Source organism: Typopeltis vanoorti, chromosome 16, assembly GCF_054136105.1.
Source record: "Typopeltis vanoorti isolate ZY-2024b chromosome 16, IOZ_Tvanoo_1.0, whole genome shotgun sequence".
NCBI lineage: Eukaryota > Metazoa > Arthropoda > Arachnida > Uropygi > Thelyphonidae > Typopeltis > Typopeltis vanoorti.
In genome coordinates this window covers 19,100,728-19,121,132 of record NC_143564.1, presented here as the reverse complement: position 1 = coordinate 19,121,132, position 20,405 = coordinate 19,100,728, and the positions used below count along the sequence as shown (strand labels likewise).

Below are 20,405 nucleotides of genomic sequence, written 5' to 3'. Positions count from 1 at the left end.
CAATATTTTTACTTAAATAAAATGGAAGGGGAAATAATAGTAAAATGTGCATGATGCCAGGATTGCAAGAAAAATATCTGGTTCTAGGTGATTTCATACAAATGATGGCCTAGTTGGCCAAGTGGTTAAGGGCTACAGGTGTAAATCTGCCAAGGACATGGATATTTGTAAATTTATTTAGGTGGATGATGAATTTCATCATCTAATGGGATATCATTACTCCACTTACTGAGAGCTTGAAACAACTTGAAAAAAGTTCCATGTTTGATCATCAAAGCAGGGTTTCTGGTTTATGTTAAATATAAATAAATAATAATAAAAATTTAAAAAATTCATTAGTACCATCCATCAGCTTCAGTATACATGTCAGAAAATGATATGTGTCTTTAACAGAAACCAAATGTATCATGAAACAACATTAGACAAACAAAAATCTTTCTTTTTTCTTTTGTATAACACTTTCACTTTTTCAAAAACACCACAACTGAGTTATATTTTCAATTAAAAAAAAAACATATAACTTAATATCTTCAAGTGTGTATGTGAGAAGTCTTATGTGTTTATCATATATGTTAATTATTTTTAATGGTATAGATAAGAACACAGACTGATAAGAAAATAACTATTTATTAACTTATTGCTAATATTTTGCTGGTATTCTATCCAGCATCTTCAGAGCACAAAAACAGTTTGTCACAGTATGCGAGACAACAACAATCCGATATAACAATAGGACTAGTTTGAACAATTGTAACATGCAATACAAAGACAAAGTCCAAATTATGTGCATCTAGGTTGGAAAAATAATAATTAAAAAAAAAAAAACAGACAGAGAGAAAGAAGATATTAGTTTGGTCTTAAGATGACTGTCTCCCAAATCTTTGGCAAATTTATACAGCCATACTTGTTGAGGTTTGGAGTATATTTCAAGGCTTCTGTTGATTCCAGGAAGAACCTCTCTGACTCGGAAAAACTTCTGTGCAGCACTTTTTTTTTTTCCAATCGATCCTGTGTGCAGGGTATCTAGAGCATGGTCTACTAGACCTGACTTGCCACAGCGATAGTGGTAGATATGTTCACTGAGGTGGATGTCCACAGTTCTTGTCTGTCCATAGTAGGCTCAATGGCATGAACAGGGTACTGCATAGACGCCTGGATGTGATAAAGGAGAGATTCTGTCCTTGGGTGAATGGATGAGAGTTGCCAATTTCGCATACGATTTAAATATGGTGCATAGTTGGTGTTTGTTAAGCACCCTAGATATCTTTTCAGATGTGCCTTTAATGTATGGGATGGGGATAGTTTTGTTGTAGTCTTCTGTGGTAGACATTGGGGGAGGATTTCTAGGGAGCATTTAGTATTTTGTCTATCTTATGAAGATTATAGCCATTGGCCAAGAAGGTGTGACGTGCGTGAGCGAGTTCAGCAGTGAGAGCACTGTCATTGGAACAAATCACTCTACCTCTGCGGGTTAGTGTTTTTACAATACCATATTGCTGAGATGGGTGATGATGTGATTGTTTGTGTAAATATCTCCCTGTATGTGTGTGGGTTTTCTATAAACCGAGAATGATAAGAAACCATCTGGAAGATGTGTGATTTTTTTAGGAAAAGGAAGGGGCCTTTGTTAAATCTTGAATGGAGCAGTTCTATTCTCGATAGAGCCAGGGCCGTATTCATGGGTGTGCGAACTGTGCAGTGGCACAGGGCCCCGCAAAGCGCAAAAAATTTAAAAAAGAAAATCAATTATTTTTTTTAATTATTATATAAAAAATATTATTATATAGTATAGAATTTTACAACCAACTATTGTTGTTATATATATATATATATGTTTTTAATAATTTTAAGTTTTTTGATTTTAGTTTATGATTTTACGAACAAGTATATACACGTACTGTCATGGCAATTTTTTTATGTGACATTACTTGCAAAACATCTTAAAAAATATATTTTGTAAACTGGTTTTAGGTTATCCGACATCAGAATTTTTCTTCAATAGCAATTTTCAATCCATATTAGATTTATTTATTTTCTAATATTATCTATTTTAGATATATTTTATTTATTAAGTAAGTAATTTTGTTTTAATTTATTAACTTATTTTATAATTAAATCTATCGTATTTAATTCTAGAGTATGACTAGTCGTGAGAGAAATTATTATGGAAGTAAATACCCAAGTGGGCATGAAAAATGAAAGCGAAACAAGAAAAAGAAGCAGCTGAGGAATGTCAAAGAAATTCACTGCTTAAATTTATGAAGTTGAACTCATATTTTTTCAGATATATCAGTTGATAACGCGAGTTCTGAAATAACTACAAACAGTTCTTCGGCTTCAACATTAATTAACAATGAGAGTTCTGAAATACTCAAAGAAAGCAGAGAACATGACGCGTTTGGTCAAACAATGAGTATTGAAGATCCTAAAACTGAGACACCAGAGGAAGGTGAACTATTTACTATTGATGATCAAGCAACATGGACCAAAATTTTGAACAACGCAACACTGACACAAATTGTACAACGTGGTCCACCGTCTCCTCTGAAAGAAAATGATTTTCCAAAGGTTGACAACAAGAGGTGTTTTTCCACAGCTCACTATGTTAAGATAATTGCAAATGGAGAGAAGCAAAACAGAAGATTGCGTGTATATTCAAACTCTTCCAACTCTATTTTTTGTTTTTGTTGCAAATTATTTTCTTCTGATGATAATTTTTTATCTAATAATGGCTTTTCTGACTGGTGACATGTAAGTGAAAGATTAAAGTCGCATGAACGAAATCCAGTGCACATGAAATGCATGTATTCATGGACACAAATGGAATGTAATTTAAAAAATCACAATACAATTGATCAGGCAAATCAAAATGTCATAAAATTTGAAGCAGAACGGTTAAGAAATGTTTTAAGAAGGAATAGTAGCAGCAATTCTTTATTTATCTGAACATAATTTAGCTTTTAGAGGTAATTTTGATACTTTGTACACAGCCCATAATGGTAATTTTTTTGGAATCATAGAATTAATTGCAGAATTTGATCCACTTTTAAAAGATCATTCCATGCAATGTTCGAGAAAAAAAATTATAGGTAAGAAACAAAATTCGTATCTATCACCCATTGTGCAAATTCATTTGATTTCATTGTTGAATTCATTGTTGATATGAGAACCAAAATTCAACAAAATATTGTAAATATGATACGACAGGCAAAGTACTATTCAATAATTCTCGATTGTACTCCTGATGTTAGTCATCAGGACCAAATTTCATTAATTTTTAGATTTTTACATATATTTGAAGCAGATATTGAAATTCGTGAACACTTTTAGACGTTTTTAACAACTAATGACACTACTGGTAAAAGTATGTATGAAAATATAAAATCACTTTTGAATAAATTAAATCTTAAAATGTCAGATTGTAGAGGGCAAGGGTATGATAAGGGTATGATATAAGGGAGCCCATGCTTACATTTTAATGAAAACGAAAAGGCATTTTATAGTCCTTGCGCCTGTCATAATTTAAATTTAATTTTAGGGGATGTCGCAAAATCAATTATAGCAATACATTTTTTTAATATTATACAAAAAATATATACATTATTTGCTGCCTCAACTTCACGATGGGACATATTAAAGAAATTTGTTAAACAATTAACTTCAAAACAGTTATGTGATACAAGATGGGAATGTAGAATAGAATCAGTTAGAGCTGTATGTTTTCAAATTCCAGAATTTTTAAATGCACTAAAAGAATTATTAAAACTGCATCAGATAATACTATCAAAGTAGAAGTGGTTTCAATGTATGAACAAATAGATTCATTTGAGTTTATACTAAGCCTTGTAATTTGGTATGAACTTTTGTCAAAAGTTAATTTAGTAAGTAAAGTATTACAAAATGCAAAAATTCCCATAGATGTAGCAACTAAGCATATTAAAGAGTTAGTGCAGTACTTTGAAGAGCAGAGAATATCAGGATTTGATAGCTGTTTTGAGATTGCTAAAGAACTATCAAATCTATTACAAATAGAAATTAAATTTAAAGAAAGTCGAGTATGTCGAAGAAAAGTATTTTTTGATTATGAAACGCCTGATGAATCACACACAGGTGATAACAAAGATAATTTTAGGATAAATGTCTTTTTTGTAATTTTAGATACTGCTCCACAATCTGTCAAAAAAAGATTTGAATTGTATGAAATTCATGAAAAATCATTTGGATTTTTTTATGATATGAAATTAATAAGAAAAATGAGAAAAAATGAATTAAAATTTTGCTGCAAACAGCTGTATCGAAACTTAAATACAGATATTGATGAATCTGAAATTTGAAATGAATTAATCATTTTTAGAAATATTGTTCCAGAAGATGCACTCATTAATATTTTAAATTCATAATTGCAAATAATTTGTTGGATATTTATCCAAATATTACTACGACATTTAAAATATTATTGACCAGTCCAGTTATGGTTGCATCAGCAGAAAGGTAATTTTCCAAATTAAAATTAATAAAAACATATTTGCGATCTTCTATGTCTCAAGAACGTTTGTCGTCCCTGGCAATAATATCTATAAGAGCATGAAATTGCAAAAAAAAAAAAAAATTTAATTTTGATAGCATTATAAATGATTTTATTGATAAGCAAGTTAGGTTAAATAAAATTTAATATATTAAGATTTCTTTTAAATCTTATAAGTTGTTATACATATATTTCATTCTTTATAGTAAAAATGGATATTTTTTTCGTATTTTTATATTATTATTTATATTATTAAATAAATCATTGTTCTGGTGCATTTATATGATAATGTGTACTTATATAATAAAATAATATATCATGTACATACAAACATTTATTTTTTAACTAATTTTTTTCCTTTACTTAAATTGATGCTAAAGAGCATACTTGTTTATTTATGTGCATAAATATTTTTCATATTTGAATTAATTGATTAATTAACAAGATATTCTTCCATTTAAAATTTCCATAAATTTTACTAACTTTCAGGGGCCCCGCAAAATGTAGAAATGGGCCTGGATAGTGCCATCATTCAAGATCTAACAAAGGCCCCTTCCTTTTCCTAGAAAATTTTTCCAACTTCTGGTTTTTCCTCTCCTCTCTGGAGATGACCCTTACATCTTGATCTTCTCAAATTAGACTCACCCTTGGCCCAGGATGCATCTTCTGTGCTCTGAGTGGACAACTGACACATGTGATCATTGCCTTGCTTGTCCTGCCTTCCTTGAGGCACATCTGGGTTTTTGTTGTGAGCCTTCTCAGATTTACTATTATTGCTGACTTGGCTATCTCAACTGCTTCGTTGTTGGATTTTCCTTGTTTCACTCTAGCCAGTTGTTCATTCTGTGATCCTTCAGCTTGATCTATACCTCCGGCATCAGTTCTCATGTGATAAGACAAACTCTTTTGAATTTGGCTGAGTGCAATCCACGTGGTTCTCTTTGTTCTCTGTCAACTTAACATCCTCTATGCTCTGGGGCCTACTTTTCAGAGGGATGTGATCCTTTACTCTGATCTCTAAGGCTCTGGTATATTGCCTTAGTATTTTCTTTCCCAGAGAAACTGATCCTTTTATGGAATAATCACATGAGAAACCATGTTTCCCTAGGGAATTCTCCCCTAAAATTAATCTTACTCATGAGAGTGAGTTCTTGGGCAGAATTAGAAAGTTATGCCAGGCATACAAGCCAAATGCTGACAATCCTATTCTTAGTCTTACTGCTTTGGTGGTGTGAGTTGCGGGGGTGGGGGTGGTGGTGGTCGGGGGGGAATATACCTAAATATTTGACGGATTCTCTCTGCCTCTTGATTCTTCCACTCACACAAGCCCCCAGTTCCTTGAGACATTCATCAGAAATAATGGAAACTTGGGAACCGGTGTCAAAGAGTGCTTTGAGATCCTTCCCACAAATTCTTCCACTTATTGCCATCTCAGGCAACCTCCTTTGCCTTGCTGCCCATTCCTATCAGATTGTCTAGCACAAAACTGCACAAAACCCTGGAAGTCGCTTCAGGCTGATGCCTTGCTGTGGAGTTTCCTCCCTGTTGAACTACCACCGAGAACCTCCTAGGTTCTCGGCGGTAGCCTCTTCTACTTTCTCCATCCAGGGACAAAGGAAAGTTATTTTCACACCTGGCGGACAGCTCTGTCGACTTTCTCATCATTGTGTCCATCCTTTCTAACATAGGTTGTTGCAATCTTTCTACCTCTCTCTAACTATTTTTGTTATTCCCTCTTCTTGGGAGGAAAGAGATTCATGATTCTTGGGAGATTCCGACATCAATTGATTAATCACTGAGTCAAGACGTTCTATAAGATGTTGAAACTTCTCTACCTCCTGTCTGATCAAGGAGCGAACTTCGCCAAATTCACAGGCAACAACACTACAGATTAACTCAGTTTTATTTCTTCCATTACTTCCCTGCACCTTCTGTTTCTCCTTCCTGTCCATTCCCTCCCTTGCTGGGTTGGAGTTTCTACCCACATCTGTACTTTCCTTGATCATATTAACTGGGCCTGCTACAGCTGCGGGACAAATATCCCCAAGAAGCTGTTCCCTTTCTTTTACAGCCTCGAAACAAGAGTGGTTATCTCCTTCCCGAATGCTGTTTCCCTCAGTTCTGGCCTTAGGCCAACTCTAAAATGCTGGAATATAGCCAATTTCAAGTGATCTTTCTCATCGTCGGGCACATTTATAGTACTAGCAAATGAGAGCAGCCTGTTGTGAAAGTCAGAGGCACATTTTCCTTCCTTTTGCACTATCTTTTGGGACTTCCAAAGGCTGGGTCCCACACTTTTCACCCTTGAAAACTGGGAAATGAGGATTTCCCTAAACCTCCGGTAAACCAAAGTCTCTCTTAGGAGTGGCGAGGAGTAAAAGAAACTTTTTGCTCTTCCAACTAGTTTACTGCGAAGCAGAATAAGCAGCTGGAAGTCACTCCATCGCCCAATCTTCCTAAGCTCTTCTATGTAGTCAAAAAAGGCCCTCACATCATCAGAGTCCTCTCCAGAGAACTGAGGAAAAATCTGCTGGGAGTTTATGCTTTTAAAAAATTCTGGGTTGCTCAGATCTGAACTAGATGGAAGAGACATTCTGGTACGCTTGGCTTATACTCTTATATAAAGATTAAACTTCAAAGTTCCCTCCCTTTTTCTTTATCCAAAATTTTCAAAATGTCCTGATTGCTGAGTATGAGACCGATGACCAACTCACAGTATTTGATCCAGTTCTTTTATTTCTTTGGATCAAACACATCCTGTTGGCTGCACCATTGTTACGTCATTGTTTTCTTAAATATTTTACCTCTATTGTTTTCATTGTGCTTACTGAGATCTGGCTTCTAAACTGACCTTCTGGGGCCGTTTCTCTCATCGAGCTCTGACGAAATTTATTTGTTAATGCTGTACCAGTAAGAACTCTAGGATAGAAACTCTTATCCGAAGAAACTTTCCCAGAATTCAAGTAACACCTTATATAGATTAAGAAGCTAGGTAGATTGAGTTCTCAGTATACAGTCATGGCCTTGACAATCTTAATTCCCCCTTTTTCCTCTAAACATAGGTTCGATATTTTCATGAGTGGTAAAATTCAATCTACAAACTCAGGTATACATAGGAAAACACATTTATTATTTATCTAAGAACATTACAATTTAAACAACACATATATATTAAGCAAATCAAGGTTAATACTAAAATACAAGAAAAGCAGGGTAATAATAATCAAACAGACAGGCTATTCAAACACACTCATGAGAATCTTATGTTCATCTATGTCACAAACATGGATGTCAGTATTAAACTAGATTACTGTTACTAACGAACGACCCATACACATTAAACTTGGTCTAGACAACTTATGAACATAGACTACCAGTCCAATTCGATTAACATAACACAGGAAATTGTCTCAAGATTTTCGCTATCTTCTTTTCTAAACTCTGTCCATTTTACACCTTCGTCACCAATAGATAATACATAAAAAAAAGAAGATTTGTACGTTACCACTTTGTTAGATGATTTCTCGATCCTTCCATCTGTTCTTTGTTATAGATTGTCCCTCTGTATGATGGATTACCGCCACGGGGGAGTCATGTGCTCGTCCCGAATTCACCACTTGTTTCTTCTGTGCTTATGAACTTTTCGCATCGCCGCTTCTAACACGATTTACCTTCAAAGGAATCCTTTGCTGCTTTCTCATCAGTTAGATCCACACCAATGGTCTAAAACTCGAACACTGCCATCATCTCGTGCTATATTTTCTTCGACTTGCATCGCTCAGCAATGGGAAACACGCTGCAGCTTTGCCATCTTCACATGTCTTGTTGGGTATCAGGCATGCTGATCAGCTCGGGAACTTTGAGCAGGAGACCCACGGGGAGGGTACACGCGACCGAGAAACACCACAGGAACCAGGAGAAAAATGTAAAAAGGAAACAAACAAGGAGTCCCTCTCAATGATGTGAATCCATTTCAAATCCCATTATAGCGCCCTTTTTCCGCACCCATTTGCTGTCACTGAGTGACGTCGCCTCCTTGCTGTACACGTATCGCTTTTTTGGGGGAACGCGAATTTCTTGCAACTTCCATGAATGCCTACTCATTGCTCATTACATCATCTTTGGTGGTCAAACTGCAATCTTTGAACTTTCATTTGCATGATGATACACAACTTTATACATGGCATATTTTAACATTGATGTTTTTGACAAATTAAGATTCCATCTATTTTAGACAATAACCTTAAACATAGTACAATTTAATATTTATTTCCTACTTCGATTTCATTTTAATTTAAGATTCAACCTCTTCTTTTATATTTTAATTCCTTTTTAAGCAAAGTTAATATCTGCATCTTTAAATATGATGTCTGCTTTGCCAAGAATACAAGTGTACTTTTGCTTGATATTGTTCTCTTGTTAAATCTTGAATGGAGCAGTTCTATTCTTGATAGAGCCATCATTCAAGATCTAACATTAGTGTATCCAGGAAGGACAGACCGTCATTAGCTTCCAGTTCCATTGTGAAGTGGATTTTTGGGTACTGGCTATTTAAAGGTGCTAAGAATGTATTCAGTGTGTCTCGGCCATGTAGCCAAATAGTAAACACATCATCAACAACATAGCATAGCTATGTTGGCTATGGGGGGAGAAAGAGAAGGGGGAGCCCTTCTCTTTAGCTGTCCCACCTAATTGAATATTTTTCCCTTCCATGTAAAATAACCTGCCTGTAGTGTGAGTTTAAATAGTTGAAATATACCAGGTGGAAATTATGACTTCAGTAAATCGAGGGTTAGTTGAATAAAAACAATCAAATTACATACAAAGAAATTAAAACTGAAATGCACACTGAGTGGGGGTTATTACCTTGAATGGAGATCTGTTCTTCAAGTTCAATAATTTTCAACTGTAATGTACCTTTCTCTTCCTCTAGCTCTGCAATATGTTGTTGAAGTGATGTTATCTGTTCAGAATTTGATAAGCCCTTATTTGTTCATGTGAAAAGAGAACAGCTTTTATTATTACAAGATAATAATTAATAATGAAGTAATTTTTAAACCTAAAATTAAGTCAGAATGGATATAATTCTGTTGAATTTTGTGTCACATAGACTAAATTCAGAATGAATCAATCGAGTATTTTTATTTTTTTTTAAATGTAAAAGGGCTAAACGAGGACATTACAAGTTTTTGAATTTTAAAGAAGGATAAAAATTTTATTACATTCAGTATGCTCTATCTTTAGAATTCTGAATGATTTCCTTTTCAAAGTAGTCTTGATATATAACAGGAAAAGATGACACCTAGATAAATGTTGAATATGTTTCATTTGTGCATATACTCATTGTTAATGAAACTGCATACTGTCTTCTTTGATATATTATTATTATTATATGAGTATCCATGGAGTCAGAAGATTCACTGCAGGAGATTTACACTACCTTAATATACACACAACACTTATCATACCTTTCCATAAACTAATTCACTGTCAGGGCACAAGTAATTACTCCCAAGTAATTCTGGCAATCCATTCCAATTCCAATCATTTATTACTCTCTGAAAAAAACCTAGTCTGATCTTGTGAAAATCAAGTCCTCTTGAAAAATTTCCAGGAGTGATCCCTAGTTCTCTCTCTCTATATTCATCACGTATTGAAAAATATTATTTTTGTCAATCTCATAGAACCATTTTAATAACTTATAAGTTTCTATCACATCCCCTCTTTTTTGCATATTAACTAAACTTTTAATAAACACATCTTTAACCTATCCTAATAGGGAGAATTCAAAAGTCCTGTCACAAGCTAAGTCACTCATCTCTGAATCCTCTCCACCACCTCCTGATCCCCAAGAAACACAGGAAAGAAATCTGTGCACAGTATGAAAGATATGACTGAATCTTTGCCTTATCTTTATAAGGCGAACAGGGATGAATAGGAGCCTTTCCAGTCAATTCTATGTAGAGTATTCAGGGCATGATCAGAAAGGAACAATAATCTCATCTTGACTTGCTAGCATGTTGTTCAATATCCAAGTAATCTTTGAGCTATTTTACCAACTTTTCCAATATGTCCTCTGAACTTCAACTCACAGCCTGTCATTACCCCCAAGTCTCTAGCCCACCTCATAAATTTCAAACAATCCAGCACCATCAATGTGATGCACAGTATGCAATTTTTTCAACCTGAAGGGCATAACTTCATATTTTGTAACATTAAATTGACAATCATTATCCTTTGCTCATAATGCAAATTTATTTAAATAATCCTGCAGGATATCTACATTACCTTTATCAAATATTGCTCTCCCTAGTTTTGCATCATCAGCAAAATAAGTGAATATCCTCCCTTAAATCTTTCCCTATATCATTGATATGCAAATTAAATAGTGGAATATACATATTAAAGAGTAGAGTAGAGTAGAGTAGAATAGACTAGTATAGAACCCTGAGGTACTCCACTAGTCAATTCTCCTAGATGCCACTCTGCCATGTACTCTCTAGTGTCTACATCCCCCCCCCCCACCTCTCAATTTATGCTATCAGCTTCACATCCATTCCCATTTGCTCCAACTTTTGTAACAGTTTTCCTTGGCATAATCTGTCAACTGCCATTGCAAAATCCAGCTGTATCATGGTATAGCCATTTCTCTTATCTAATTCTGCTGTCACTCATTATATATTAATTAACATAAGTTGTAATTTTACTGAAATTGATTATTTCATGAAATAAAACATCTTTATCTCAAAATTTTCCTATCTCAGGTTGTACATTTCAGTTGCTGCCTTTATGTTTCTCACAAATCCATGCAAAACATTTTTTGACTTACTCTCATGAAATCTAAACCTGCTACAGTTCAAGTTTTCCGACTGCAAGCTCATTAGTATTGATGATTCTAAGCAGAGTCATTTCACCATTGACTCATCCAATTTTTGTGACTACAAGGATGCATGATAATTTATATCTTGGTCTTCCTCAGGTTATTTTCCCTGTCATTTTTGCCTCACACACTCTTTTTGTTAATCTTTCATTATCACTCTTATTCATCATAAATTATAATAGATTAGAAATTATATTCTTGTTTTAATCCCATATTCAAGCTAAGTATCTTCATGATCAGGCTACTTGCATGTAGAGGATGTTGACTTAATTTCAATTGCCTTAGTGTTCCATAATGCAAAGCAAGATTACTTTTAGATGAATATATTACTATGTATCATGGGAAAGGCTATTACACAAATGATTTCAACTTTACTGATGTCTTCTTGTGAAGATACTTCATGCACAAAGTTTGCTTGATTACTTATCTATTATAATTTACTAGATTACCAAGTGAAAAAACTAACTTTCTACACTTATTTCTGATCCAGAGTAATTTGAAAATATGGTGATATACACCATTTTGTTATTTGTATATTGAAAATATATTTTTCCATATACAAGGCCTATTTCAATATCTAATACTGACTACAAGATTTTTTTTCCCCTAGACTCAAAGTAGGAATGAGATACATAATCAAAAACAAACAGATGTATGGAATTTTGGGCCAAGCAGTAGAATTTAATCTGTTTCTGCTACATAATCTGTTCTACCTACTTAATATGAAAAGGCAACCAATGGCATTACTGGGTGATCTCACTGGATATTACCCAATCATTTGATAATGTCCAGCATCCCTTTCTGTTCCACATCCTCCAACAAAATAGTGTGAGCAAAAGGCTCATAAAAGGCCATGAAAGTGTGTAGGTGATCATCCAGCACACAGCATTTAAGGACCTCTCCAGACACACTATGGGACCTAATGTGTCACATGAGAAGGCTCTTGAAACCATCACAGAACCGACCTGGCACAATGAGGCCATAGCCTCATGCTGTTGACACCATGCCTGCTCCCTCAGGTCAGCTCAGTACAACTGATAATGGGATTCAGACCACATGACTCTGGTTCATTCTACAGAAATCCAGCTTTGAGGTCCCAACACCAGGCAAGGTGCAATACCTGCTATACATCATTGAAGGATCCTATGCTAATACTACCCACTTCCAAGTTAATGAGTTCCTACCAGATCTAGTTAAAATAATAAAAAAAAAAAAGCAATCAAGCAATCTCTTAGTTCCCTGATCTTGGCATCCTGCAATGTTACACAGTGATCAGCATTCATTTTGGTAAATTATGAAGACTACAACCACGTTAGGAATAATTGTTTTAATTTCCTGATATTTTGACCTTCATAATTAAGGTCATCATTTGGAGTATACATACATATACACAAGGACAAGCTGTATTACATTTCAAACAGTATACCAAAGTGACAATGATTTGATCAACTGTATTCTACTGGCCTGACTTCTAGTGAAAAAAACACAACCCTACATCGAAGCTATACCGTAACAAATTCATATTAATACTTTTAATACAGCAATATTGGTGGCCAAATCAATAATTTAACATAAGTGTTTGTCATATTAAGGCAACCAATCCTAGATTACTACAGTCCTATTTATAATGAAATCTTAGAACAAAAGGTTATGTGGGTAGAATAGTGCCATCCGTATTCTTGGGATTTTTAGACCGCCATTATTGTTAAGATTAGAGTAGTTGATAAGAATTTCACAGGCCTCTAAATTTGTGTTCATACCACATTGTATGATGTAACGAATAGGAGCCTTTCCAGTTAATTCTATGTAGAGTATTCAGGGCAGGATCAGAAAAACCAGATTTACCACAGTTATTAAATTTAATATGTTGTTTATATTCCTTTCTTCTGATAGGAATAGTGCATCCTATTTCACATGGGCAAAGAGTGCCATGATATCAGGCAAAAACTGGTTAATAAATCACTTTTATTAAGTGTAATGTCTTTAATGTTGTTTACATTTACAAAAGGTTGTGTGTTTTTTATATTCCCACCTGATATCATGGGGCTCTTTGCCCATATACTATGTTCTGGTTATTTTGTGTGGCAAAATACTATTTATCAATAGTATTTTGATAAATAGTATATAGTATACATAGTATACAGCATTGGCAAAATACATATGTATGGCAAAATAAATACATATATATGTATACAGCATTGGCAAAAAAAGTATTTTGCCAATGCTGTATACATAGTATACAGCATTAGCAAAATACTTTTTTGCCAATGCTGACAAAATTAAAAGTTTTCGGAAAATGGAATCTCGGAGATATTCCTTGGGACTAAACATAATAAAGTCCAAAGTCTAATTCTTACGAGGGAATCTCTCAACATACCAAGATTTCTTTCTCAACCTGTCCAATATTACCAGTTCAAGAACCTATACCCAAATATGATGAAATCTTAGCAGGCTGGAAAATTGGGCCACTTTACTTTTCTTCTAAAGCCACAGTACGTAAAATATGCTTGACTGATAAAACATTAGAGATAATAGTGTGTTGGTCCTCCTCTAGTTCAAATAACAGCCTGTACTCTCCAAGGTATTGACTCCACCACATGCCAGAGGTAATTCAAGCCATGCCTGTTGCAGCATTGTCTACAACTGAGCCTTAGATGTCAGTTGTAGACATACATGGATCTGATGTCTCACTTCACAGCATCCGAGAAAGATTTAATTGGATTTAAATCCGGTGATCTTGGGGCCACTGGATGGTCCCAAACTCAGATGAGTGTTCCTCAGGCCATGTCTAGGTTGTTGCAGCCTGGTGGGATGGCACACTGTCCTGCTGAAACAGACCACTGACTGCAGAATGAGTGGAGTCCATGAAAGTGTGCAGGTGATCAGCCAGCACATTCTGGTAGCTCACAGCATTTAAGGACCTCTCCAGACACAATATGGGACCTAATGTGCCAAATGAGAAGGCTCCCCAAACCATCACAGAGCTGACCTGGCATGATTGGACCATGGCCTCATGCTCTTGGCACACCTGCTCCCGTCAGCTTGGTACAACTGATAACATGATTCATCAGACTACATGACTCTGGCCCACTCTTTAGAGATCCAGTTATGATGGTCCTGACACCAGGCAAGACGCAATGCCAGATAATGAGCTGTCAACAGTGATACACAATTAGGGCATAAGCTCCCTTAGCCCATGTATGCAGGATATGCTGTACCGTTTGCTCGATTATGGTGTTTTGACCTCCAAACTGGATGTGATTTGCTGCCATTGCCCTGTGGCCGGATAGTCTATATCGACACTGGTTATCAAAGGCATTTAGTCGGCTACCACTTGCTCGCTGGGCACTGGTACATCCATTGACGGTATGCACATAGTAGACCCTTCATATAGTTGCCTTCAAGAACTCTGGGGTTCTTACCACTTGAGTGATAGAACGACCCATCTATCGTATGCCGATAATATGTCCATGATCAAAGTTGCTAAGATCGTCACATTTACCCATGTTCGTCCCAATCATAATTGAGAAACCCTGATGTCTGCCAATTTACCATATGAGTTCAGTTTGGGTATGTTTCACTCTGTGTGGGGGATGCCAGTGTCAACTTCCCATCATCCCAATCCCTAATTTTTTGTCTGCTGAGTGTATAAAACCATAATCTTCCTGGTAGCCATAACCTTCCATATTTTCATTTCATTTTTGATTACTTAATGATTTTTTAAATATATTTGTCATAACAAAACACACATCATTAACCTAGTTTGAAAATTTGGCTTATTCTGATATTTAATAGGTAATCATAAGACTTAATGTTTAAGTCTCCATAATCAAAAATGAAATGAAAACAAAATGAAATTATGTGATCTGCAAAATCAATAGTTTTGAAAGAAAAATGCACTTCAGTAGAAGAGTTTGAAAAGAAAACAATGAGGACTTGAAAGTTTATGAACTTGTGAAATTAGAAGCGGTTCTAAAAACAGAGCTAGCAAGAGATATATTCATTTCAGTTCATTTCTCAAATCAAAAGGAATTGAATCAAGCAAGCTATTTTTATTGTTAAGAAATGAAATGAATTTATATGAAAATTTGGTGGAAAAAATATTAATAATTTGAGGTATGCTGATGATACCACCTTGCTAGCAGAATGCAAAGAAACCTCAAAAAGACAAAAGTTATGGCAACATGTGAACTTAATGATTTTGAAGTAAATGGGGAGAAAATGGAAGCAGTTAACAATTTTGTGTTCCTAGGATCCCGAATTGATAAAGATGGTTATTGTACCGAAGAAGTTAGAAGAAGATTATTACTCTGAAAAAAAGCAATGACAAATTTAAGCAATATCTTTAAAGATAAAGATATTAGCCTCACAACAAAAATCAGAATCGTGAAAGCAATGGTATTTCCTGTGGTGCTGTATGTATGTGAAAGTTGGACTCTGAGAAGGAGTGAAGGAAGGAAGACAGATACATTTGAATTATGGGTTTGGAGATGCTTACTAAGAATACCATGGACTGCAAAGCAAACCAATAAATCAGTGATGGGCAGAATAAAGCCTGATTGCTACCTTGAAGCTATGATCATCAAGCAAAAATTGTCATACTTCGGACATATTATGCGAGCAAATGACAGACTGGAGAAGATGATGATGCTTGCTAAAGTGGAAGCGGGAGAAGAGGAAGACCAAGAATTAGATGGGTGGATGGAGTTAAAGAAGCAACCGGAGTGTGCATGGGTCTGAAAGACATGGTCAGGGACAGATCGGAATGGAGAGTGTATGTTCGTGGAGTCGCCAGGAGTTGGAAACGATTCGATGGATCATAACACACACACACCCAACGTGAAAATTTTGTTAGATGCACTACTGCTAATTTGACCTACGTCAATCCAAAATGGAAGAAATTACTTCAGGCTTATTTGTAACTAAACAAACATCCACACTTTCTGACCAAGTAACTAAAGCATTGTGCTTTTTAAAATTCTATCTAGCAATGAATGTAAATATTAAATCTTGGTAGTAGTTAATTTTTTATTATTTTTTTTTTTTGTGTTTACAGTAGTGGTGCATACTTTGAATTTTTTGCTAATCTCAAGCTCAATGTTTATGAAATGAAAACTGTATTATTCCATTATACATTTTTCAAGAAATGTAAAGTATTGGCACTCCATCAGAAAATGAGAAATAGTAAGATGTGCATTGCATTTTGCATACAAAGGGGGATCATCAGCCCTCAGTAAATAAGAATGTGTAAGATGACTGTGACCTATGCGGAGCCTAGCAAGAACAACTTCCTCTCTTCTCTTTCTATGTTGACTAGAATGCTAGTGCTTAATTTCTGGCTTAATGTCATATAATTTGTTTGTCAATGCTTCTTAACATGATGACTGCCATTGAGCAATTAGCTTTGATTTTATAAATTGCCTGTAATCTGTATATGGTACTGCTAATGAAATGAAAACTGTATTATTCCATTATACATTTTTCAAGAAATGTAAAGTATTGGCACTCCATCAGAAAATGAGAAATAGTAAGATGTGCATTGCATTTTGCATACAAGGGGGGATCATCAGCCCTCAGTAAATAAGAATGTGTAAGATGACTGTGACCTATGCGGAGCCTAGCAAGAACAACTTCCTCTCTTCTCTTTCTATGTTGACTAGAATGCTAGTGCTTAATTTCTGGCTTAATGTCATATAATTTGTTTGTCAATGCTTCTTAACATGATGACTGCCATTGAGCAATTAGCTTTGATTTTATAAATTGCCTGTAATCTGTATATGGTACTGCTAAGGTACATGGAGAAAGTATGAGCGGATCTAGCAACTGCATCTAACCTGAGATCCAATATGGCTGGGACTCCAGCACAACCAAACATCAAAATTAAGGGTTTTCATTTTATACAACAGGTGTAACACCTCATACAGCACTGGATGTGAATTATACACAGGATAGGAGATAGCTTGTAAAGAGCTCAATGAGTCTGTATAAATTACACATTTTTGGTAGCAGTTTTCATTTATATGCACAAGTGAAAGCTGAATGGTGGTAACCAGCTCTGCTGTATAATTACTGCAATCAGGTGAGATCTAGTTGGAGATAGTAATGTCAGGAAACACAGCAGTACAACCAACACAGGCAATCAGTTCTTGAGCCATCAGTATAGATAGGCAAGAAATCAGAGTGAGCTGCTCTGGGTGCATTAAACAATTGCAGGTAGACAGATAATGGAGTGCGAAACTTTTGTAGTTGAGAAAGTGAGAGATAGCAGGATGAAGTGCAAATCTGCCAAGGAGGGATGCAGTTATGTTTGATGAAGGCAATGTTGTCAACATTCAAGCCAACAGTTTGCATAGTCTCTATACCATGCATACCAAAAGGACATATGGCAGTCTGACTATCCAGATTTGATCACCTGGTTTTCAAAAGGATGAAGAGATGTTGAAAAGGGTCCAGAGGCGACTGACTAAGGCAGTTTCTGATCTCTGGAATGTTGATTATGAGGAAAGGTTGAGAAGATGCAATTTACAGAGTCCAGTGGATAGGAGGAAGAGGGATGATATGATAGAGACCTACAAGTTAGTAAGAGGTTGTTATAGGATTAATGTTGGAGAAGTCTTACAAAAAATGGTGGGAGATCAGGGGAGAACTAGACATCATCCATGGAAGCCGTATAAAGAGGGTGTGAGCAGGGGAGCGAGAAGCAAGTTTTTTGCTTGCTTCTCGCTCCCCTGTTGTGAATGATTGAAATGCCTTGGCTGAGAGTGTGGTGTCTGCAGAAAATTTGAGTGTGTTTAAGGCATGGTATGATTAGCTGTGTGTATGACAAAAGGACCTCCCAGATGAGTCTTTGACTCCATGGGGTCTTGAGATAATAATAATATACTCTGGTGATGGATGGAATCCAACTATCACAGGCTATTCTGACATGCAGAACCATAGACTTCAGACCATAATCCAGCTTTGAACATATATAAGCGCATGATAAAGATGAAGCAATGAAGATCGACCGGCACCCTATTCAGTAGAGAATAGAGCGTGAAGGAGATTCAATGCTCTCTTGCACTTTTCTCTTAGTTGAAGAATGTATGCAAAGAATGTAAGTTTTCTGTCAAAGAGTCTTCTTGACTTCTGTTGCTACTGGAACAACACTTTGTCCCATTCTTAATTCAGGATCTGGATGAAGAGTGCATTTTCGACAAATGTGTACACAGACACTTTTTTCTGTTGAAAACCTGAACCCATTTCTAAGAGCCCATAGAATAAGTGTCTGACCAATTGCTTGCTGAAGTTGTCATTCAATTACCCTCATGTTACGAGTGACAATAAATTGTGAAGTCATCAACATATAGAGCTTTGTTTACAGTGGGAGGAAGGTGTTCAGTGATTGAATTAACTTTGATAGCTAACAAGTGTCACACTTAAGACAGAGCCTAGAGGAACACCCTGTTCTTGATGATATTGCCAGGATAGCATAATACCCACTCTGAGTTGGAAAGTTCGCCCAGACAGAAAGTTTGTAATAAATATAGGAAAGTGTCCTCTGAGAAGTGGAACACCAGGGCTACTCTGGACACTAATGTGTCAGACGCATTCACAACCGATACCAACACACAACACCAAGCCTTGGATCCCGATCTCGGACCATGGGGTGAGTGACTTTTTTGTAACACTATTGATCCTTGCAAGCAAGCCCACTAGCAAATTGATCCTAGCTAAGCCATTCAGGACTATCCGTCTTGCTGAAACAGAGACCAGAGTAGTGAAAGACTACCAGGATCCCTCTTTCTAGATGTCCATGGGTCGCAATGCATGCCAAACATGGCAGCAGGGCATTGGATCTCAGTGATAGTGGTCTAAGAGAAAGGATAGTAAAAAAGACTCAGGAGAAATACAGTCAAGAATATGAGAAGTAAAAAAAAAAAAAAGGGGGGGGAACAATGAAAAGGGCTAGTACTATCACTGTTGATCCTGGTCGGGCAATCCAGCCTAATGGCCATAACTGCCCCATTTCCTAATCTAGAGTGCAATCATAATAGGATTTGTAACATTCAATTTGAATTTCTTCCACAATTACATGACTGTAATTTTTTGATTGTTGTGTTCTGTGACAACTATTTATGTTTCAAAGGATAAATCTGTGTATTCTGTTTGGAAAAATGGAAGAATCAGCATTAAAAAAGAATAAAATCATATTAAATCATAAATATGATTAGATTAAATCATATTTATCATATTTTATATTTTATAGTTTAGTGATGCCCTGTTAACACTCCAGAAACTTAGCCTCAGAAATAATGACCATCAGATAACCTTTTTGTCATATCCTAATGGAATATTCTGTAATGCAAATTGACAAATATAACAAAAATCATATAAAAAAAGCTTACTTTTTTTAAACTTTCCATTTCTCTTTCTAATGCTTTGAATCTGCTTCTTTCTTTAGCTCTTGCCTTAAATATTTTGGTATCAACTTCATTATTGAGTTCTTCAAGCTTCTTTTTAAGTGTCTGAACATGGATTTTCTCATCTCTCAATTCACATTTCAAATTTTCCAGCTTACCTGAAATACATAAAAGATATATTATACATTTAAAATGCTACTGAAAGTCCTACTGTGGCTTTAATTTTTATGTATTTCAAACCAGGATCTGACAGGTTGTGTCAGATCCTGGTTTGAAGTTTTCTTAATGGTCACCACAAAATCAAAATTATGAACCTGACAATGAAAACTACTGTTGTATAAGTTGGAAATGAGAATGCTGCTCCATGACTACATTAAAATGACTTCAAATAAAATAAGTGAAAAATAAAATGAACTCTTCAATGAATTAAACTACATATGAAATTTTAAAGCCTAAAACTCAGTAATGACTGAAAATAAAACTATTAGAGCTCAGGGTGTAATGAATAACAAATAAAATTCAATAACAAAATAATTGTGGTTTTGAAAAAACAGAAAGAACACTAATTTGTTGATTATACAGTAAATCAAAGGTTACA

At 35.4% G+C, this 20,405-nt stretch overlaps 1 protein-coding gene across 1 annotated transcript in view; it reads right to left on the bottom strand.

Moving 5' to 3' along the window:
• The window catches only part of LOC150097879 (uncharacterized), a 365,709-nt gene that overhangs the window by 185,176 nt on the left and 160,128 nt on the right, over nt 1-20,405 (bottom strand). The window contains exons 7-9 of the mRNA XM_090406619.1: nt 19,793-19,965; nt 9,392-9,488; nt 8,242-8,302 (exon numbers count right to left, since the gene is read on the bottom strand). Of these exons, the coding sequence (XP_090262745.1) occupies nt 8,242-8,302; nt 9,392-9,488; nt 19,793-19,965 (331 nt within the window). The remainder of the gene's footprint in view (nt 1-8,241; nt 8,303-9,391; nt 9,489-19,792; nt 19,966-20,405) is intronic.